The 6,671-nt window shown below is 36.7% G+C and overlaps 1 protein-coding gene across 1 annotated transcript in view; it reads left to right on the top strand.

The window, feature by feature from the left end:
- The first annotated feature begins 6,513 nt into the window (after positions 1–6,513).
- LOC138951414 (uncharacterized) overlaps positions 6,514–6,671 on the top strand; it is an 18,528-nt gene continuing 18,370 nt past the window's right edge. Inside the window, exon 1 of the mRNA XM_070323022.1 lies at positions 6,514–6,586. Coding sequence (XP_070179123.1) covers positions 6,514–6,586 — 73 coding nt within the window. The remainder of the gene's footprint in view (positions 6,587–6,671) is intronic.

Below are 6,671 nucleotides of genomic sequence, written 5' to 3'. Positions count from 1 at the left end.
CTACGTTCTTGCGTGTGTGCGTTCGAATGAGAAAGAAGAGAGAGAGAGAGGATTGAACAATGAAGTCACGCTCTCTGTCACATGAATACATATACACACACTGAAGGCTACTTCGAACACGAACACTTGCCAACAACTGAGGTTGGACATGCTTTTGAAATGGAATATTTTTTCGACATGATTTCTGGACATACGAATCCCGCTGTGTTGCCTACTGATGTTGCGAATGATGAAGGTTTTGAGTTGACTGACCTTGAGGAGGGATTGCATCAGGCGTTTATCGTCTCAAATTATATCCTTGCTACTTTTCAGGAGTCAACTATTGCCATTCATTCAAGTTAAGTTTTATTCCGATAAAACCCCGTGAGGGTACATGGAAAATTAAAAAACACAATAAAAACACATTTCATTCAACACCAAATAAAAGGAACTAAAACAAAAAGAAATCAGACTATGTACAGAAAATGGAGTTGAGGGGTGAGGGAGAGCAAAAACAATACAAGAAACAATTCAACAATAATAATAATAATAAATAATAATAATAATTGTCAGTAAGTACTGGTGTCACATGACTGATGTTTCAGAATTATTATTTCAAAGCAAGAACAATCGTAATCGAAAACGTGTAAGGTTCAGAACGTTCTTACCATATATAAGATTTATTAGCAGCCTGCCTCAGGTTGGCAGGTAGCCTAGCAGACGACATTAACCCCGCTCAGCAAATTAACATGTTGGGCAAATGTGAACGAAAAAACGATGGGGATATAATACGTGTAGGGTTCAGAGCATTCTTACCGTTCATATTTAGTATCAGACTCCCCGATGAGTGAAGATAGAACACGAGAAACATGCCACATTTGTTTTGAAAATGTGCGAACCGTCGAGTCCCGCTTTGAGTCAATTCAAGGGGAGTCACTCCGCATAGTCAATCCGTCGAAGCTCGACTGGAGGTTTCGAATCGCAAATAATGAAGAGCCTTTCTCCGAGTTCAAATGAGGTCTCTCTGAAAGATCATCACTGTTCAGATTAACGCTACACTGGAATTTACCAACAGAAATTAAAATGCGTGTGACGAAAGCACGACACACTTGAGACACCCCACACAAAAGTAGATATTTACTGTGCACGACCTGACCACACAGTTATGCCTATTCAAATGCGCATTGCAAAATGTGCGTTAGGAATCTTCTTTTTTCTATGGCGGTACTGACAATATCGTTATTGAAACAATCCCAGTGCACTAAGGGATTTATAGAGCAAATCGAGAAAATTCATTATTGAACGAAGCGCATAGCGCTGAGTTCAATAATTATACTCAGCGCTATGCGCTTCGTTCAATAATGAATTTTCTCGATTTGCTCTATAAATCCCTTAGTGCACTGGGATGTCTCAATAACTTAAATAATAATAATAATAATAATAATAATAATAATAATAATAATAATAATAATAATAATAATAAAACACACAAAGTAATTACATACATTTCTTTACTATGGGAAATGGGGGGAAGGGGGAGGGGGGGGGGGTGATGGGTGAGTTAACATAAGGACAAAGATACTATTACAAACAACACAAAACAGATAACGGAGTATAAAGCTAAAAGAGAATTAAATTTTACTCGCTTCTCAAACAGTCCATGACAAGTGTCATGAACTTTGCGAGTTTTAGCAATAAACTCTTTTTTGTAGTGGAAAAAAGCTCTCTGAATTTAACTGAATTGGGGCGGGCATAATAATAGCACCGTAACAACTGTTTTCTATAATTGGTAAAAAAAGGACATACAAAAATATAATGGAACTCGTCCCCAAGGTCACCTGATGAACATTTGTGACAGATTCTGTCTTGTCTGGGAATACTAAGAGTCCTACCTTTTTGTATAGGCAATTTATGATTCAGTGTTCTAAATTTTAAAACAGCGTTTGCTAAATTAACCGGCAGGATGGACAAGTACTTTTCAAACTCAAAATTCTCTTTATACATTCTATAATTATAATAAAACTCATTGTTATTTATTTCTGAATGCCAGGTTTGGACAAATTGGTCTTGTAGCCTATTTTTCATCAGTGCTTTGAAAGTATTAAAATAACCACCATCCGTTACATTATCGATAGTTTGATTGTGCCAAAAATCACTAAAGCCTAACTCATTTAGAACACCATGGACAGAAAGCAAAAATGTTGACTTGTATACACCAGATTCATACATTTTAAACAAAAAACGATATGTCACACAAGAAAGTTTGTCAGAACCATTTGAAAATGCAAGTTTGTACCAAAAATTCAACATACGACATTTCGCTTGAATACTTACAGGGAACTGACCTAATTCACCCAAAACCATGTTTGTTGGTGTTGATTTGCCAACTTTCAAAATCATCTTAAAAAATCGTATCTGTAATTTGTTAGCTAGATCAGACATGTAAGGGCACCATACTTCAGAACCGTAAAGTAAAATAGGGACCACAGTTTTTTCAAAGAGGTCAATTTGGACATCAAGAGGCAAAAACAGTTTTCTAGTTTTACGTAATAAAGCAAACATGGCCTTGGAGGCACGGTCATACAAATTCTGTGCAACAGTAAATTTACCATTGTAGCTAAATTTAATACCCAGGTATTGAAAATCATACACAATATCAAGTTTCCGGCCATTGAATGTAAATGTCGGAACTTTTCTTACTTTCCCTCTTGAGAAAATCATTACTTTTGTTTTAGTTACATTCAATTTCAAAAACCAATCTTTACAATATCTGTCCATAATATCTAGAGCAATCTGCAATCATGGTAACTTGGATAGTCAATGTTTTTATTTGTTTGATTCCCATCAAAGAAACAGAAATGGTAACCATTCTTCAAATGGCGCTGCAGTTTTGATGTCATCAAGTTAATTCCTTTGCAGAATTGATTGATTTTCTCAAAAGCCATTATCAATGTGTTTATCAATTAACACCTGTTCATTTCTGTCCAACTGCAATGCAAACTCAATGTGGAGGAAACAAGGATTCATTACAAACAAGTCATCCCTGTACATCAACAGATTTATGTACCTCAATCAATACTGCTAGTATGAGTGACAGGAATCTAAAAGAAAAAACAACCAAACGCAAATGTACTACTACTTCTACGACTCGTTGGAATGTAAAACAGAAATGTAACACTATCTGTGACAATGACGGTTCTACGACTCGTTTGAATGACGGTATAGATCGAACCTTAACCCACAACTACGAAAATTTGTGTCAGACTTTTTTGAACAGGAAAATATGCCTTTGTTCAACAGTAACCAAAACATGGAAGATGTTTTTGAAACTTTACAGAAATATTAAATGTAACACTAGCCTATCTGTGACAATGTTGCTTTTGAATTGAACCCACATTTGTTGAGCAGGAGAGAATGTTCCTGTTCAACAGTGCCCAAAACACTGAATCTGACGTTTTTGAATCTTTTCTGTCATCTAACTGAATCTGACGTTTTTGAATATTTTCTGTCATCTAACCCAATTGCTCATGACTTCATCGATCTTGAACATGCCTACTTTTCAAAGAAAGACAGACAAAAGCGAAATCTGCATGTTAGCCATCTGCCTGAAATGGTCAATGCACTTTTGTAAAATTGTCACAGCTGTTATGCACTTTTGTGAAATGGTCAGTGCTGTTGTGCACTTATGCAAAACTTGGTGCTGTGCTGTTAACATTTGAACAAAATGCATTTTGTTCAAATGTTTAGTGCAACTTGCTACTATATAATCGCTGTATGCGCTTTGTGGTAATAATGCACTGTTGTGAAAAGTTTGCGCTAAATGTTGGCACTATGCATCATTGTTGGAGCACCCTCCTGTAGATGCACCATGCTGAAAAATGTACTTATGTGAAATGTTTCGTGTAAATTATTGTCACAATAATGTTTTGTGCGCCCCCATGTATGTGTTCTGTGCTAATAATGCACGGTTGTGAAATGTCCGTACACATTTTGTGGCAATATGTAATTGTTAGTGCATCCTCCTGCGGATGCTTCGTGCGAAAAATGCACTTCCATTAAAATATTGTACGCTCATGTCAACTGGTACTATATTTTCAATTGTTTCTCTGTCAATTTCAGGTGTTTGTTTCCAATTACTTCAGTATCTCCCTGTTGGCAGGTTTCATGGTATTAGGCCATTTTGATAGTCTCAGATTTGCTTAGTCTTTTAAATCCATATCTGTGAGAATCTGCTGTATTTGTTGTATTAACATGCAAACTAGTTGTTGTTTAAATACTTTTTTGAAAATAAAAGTTGAAATTTTTTATAATGTGTTTATTTATGTGCGTGTGAATGGTGGCGATCGTCAAAATACGGACGGATGAATTTACTTTTGCCACAGCATCACTAAACAAAGAACTAAATTCCAACACACACATGCACAAGTATCAATGCTGTGGTGGTTGAGAGTGCCAGAACACATTGAAATGATTGTTTTTCAACAACAATCGATATCCATAACACAAATTCTAACTTATACTAGCTCCGCAAAAAAAATGTATGGGGATTCGGATCTGTCCGTCCGCATAGCGATATCAAGAGCATCGAAACTAATTGTGATTTCACAGGACAAAAACACAAGTTTACCTAATTTTGTATACTGTAAATACAAGTTTGTGCACCCTTGAAGTGAGTTATAATGTTGCCGAGGTCAATTTGCCCTTGATCGAGGCACGGTGACCCGAGTTTCAAAGTTGCGATCCTGTCCGTCTAAACAATGTAACGATCGCCACATTTTTCTTTTCATTCAAAAACTAACCGTTTGGGGAGGAAGTGACCTCACGTTGTTTTACGTTGACGCTCGCGCTCGACAGAAAAAGACCGCAACAGTTTTTCAGTTAAAAAAATCGCAAAGTAATTACATTTTCTGAGGTTTTCTAGTGTCCGTCTAGTAACAATCGCCACTCTAGCGATCGCCACTGAGTGTTAAAGTCACATTTAACTCCATTTTCGACTGTTTTAAGAAACTATTTTGACGCTCAATCGTCACGTTTCAGTGTCGAAACACGTACTGTGCATTTGCAATCAGCCGGTGTGTCCAAACTGAAATGCGAGTGATGCCTCGATTTGTGGCGATCGCTCACGTGGTTGACGGACAGAAATACCTTCTTAGGGGGTAGGGGAACAGTTACTCCTCCATACAATAATGGTGTTTACAAATGATTGCAAACTTGTCTCTTTATAAACTGTTCAGACATGTCTTCTCTTCAATAATTTTCAGTTTTTCTCGGTTTGTTAATCAGGAGCACCCTGCAGTAAATGTTTCATCTGTGACAATGCTCGAAATGTTGACGTAATTCCAATGCCCATATCCTTCTCTTGTTACCTCATCTAGCCAAAACCATTGAAGATAGAAAGACATTTATTGAACAAACTAGATGCACAACACCAGTCTTAACACGTTTTGGTCTTACATGTATATGAAAATATTGATGGCCATGGAATGGTTTGAAAAAAAAGACGTTTTTTTCCTTCAAAACGGTCTAGGTCTGCCGGAAGTCGTATTTTTTCAAACCATTCATTTGAGAATCAATATTTTGATGTACATACAAGAACAAAACTTGTTAAGAATGATGTGGGGCATATTTTTTGTTCAATAAATGTCTTTCTATCTTCAACGGTTTTGGCTATATGAGCTATATGCATGCATAGGATGACCGTATTGCTTTTTTTGCGTTTTCAGGGTATGCCGCTTTGCGCCTGGTTTTTAGATATAAATAAGGACCAGGACTATAAAAAAATTTACTGTTTTTAGTTGTAACAAACTCACTTTGTTGGAAAAACATGTCCTTTGAATTGTGTGCCAACATTTATTTTGTAGAATTTGAGTGTGTAAATAGTAAATTGCTGAACACAATACTGTGAAACCTGCCTGTTGCAATTTCAGGTGATTCATTATGCATGTGCCAATTTGAGGTGTTTAATTCTGATTCCTGTATTTACAGTGTAAAATTAAAACTATTGTTTTCAAACATTCCCATGACACCTGGTAATGGTTCTGTGTTTTTTTGTAATTTGTATTTTGTTTTTCTGCAATAAATATTTGAAATGGATCTGAGACTGACTTACTACTTTTAGCACTCTTTTTCACCACATTCCCACGTACAGATATTGCAATATCAACTCTTCCTTTCTACCTGTTTCAAACAAGCTCTATTTTTTAATTAAACAGTTTTTTTTTTCTTGTGGCTGTTTGATCAATTCATAGCAAGCATTGACTGAAATAAACAATTTATATATCCAGCACAACATGCAATTCATTAACTTTTGACCCCAGCCTTTAACACTTCCCAAAATAAATCTTTGATGGACATTGCATCGACGCTGTTCATTTTGAATGAACATTTTTCTTGTGCTGTACTTGTGGTTGTAACGACTTTGCCATAACAATAAGATTTATGGTGATCAAATCATAGCAATCCGATTTCAGGCTGTACTTGTGGTTGTAACGACCTTGCCATAACACAAGCTGAAGGTGACCAAGTCATTGTGTTATGTGTGCAGGTTGCCTGGGTCCGCCACTGGCGCTGACTGTGTGCCTGCTGCTGTTACATGCCTCACATGTCGGTAGGTGGCGCTGCTGTCTGTGTCGTAACTGTCTGTTCCGTGTTACACGTCGGTAGGTGGCGATAATATATCTTTATGTTGTGAC

Source organism: Littorina saxatilis, linkage group LG16 (genome assembly GCF_037325665.1).
Source record: "Littorina saxatilis isolate snail1 linkage group LG16, US_GU_Lsax_2.0, whole genome shotgun sequence".
NCBI lineage: Eukaryota > Metazoa > Mollusca > Gastropoda > Littorinimorpha > Littorinidae > Littorina > Littorina saxatilis.
Note: the sequence above shows the minus strand (reverse complement) of the source record. Positions and strands in the feature narration are given on the sequence as shown.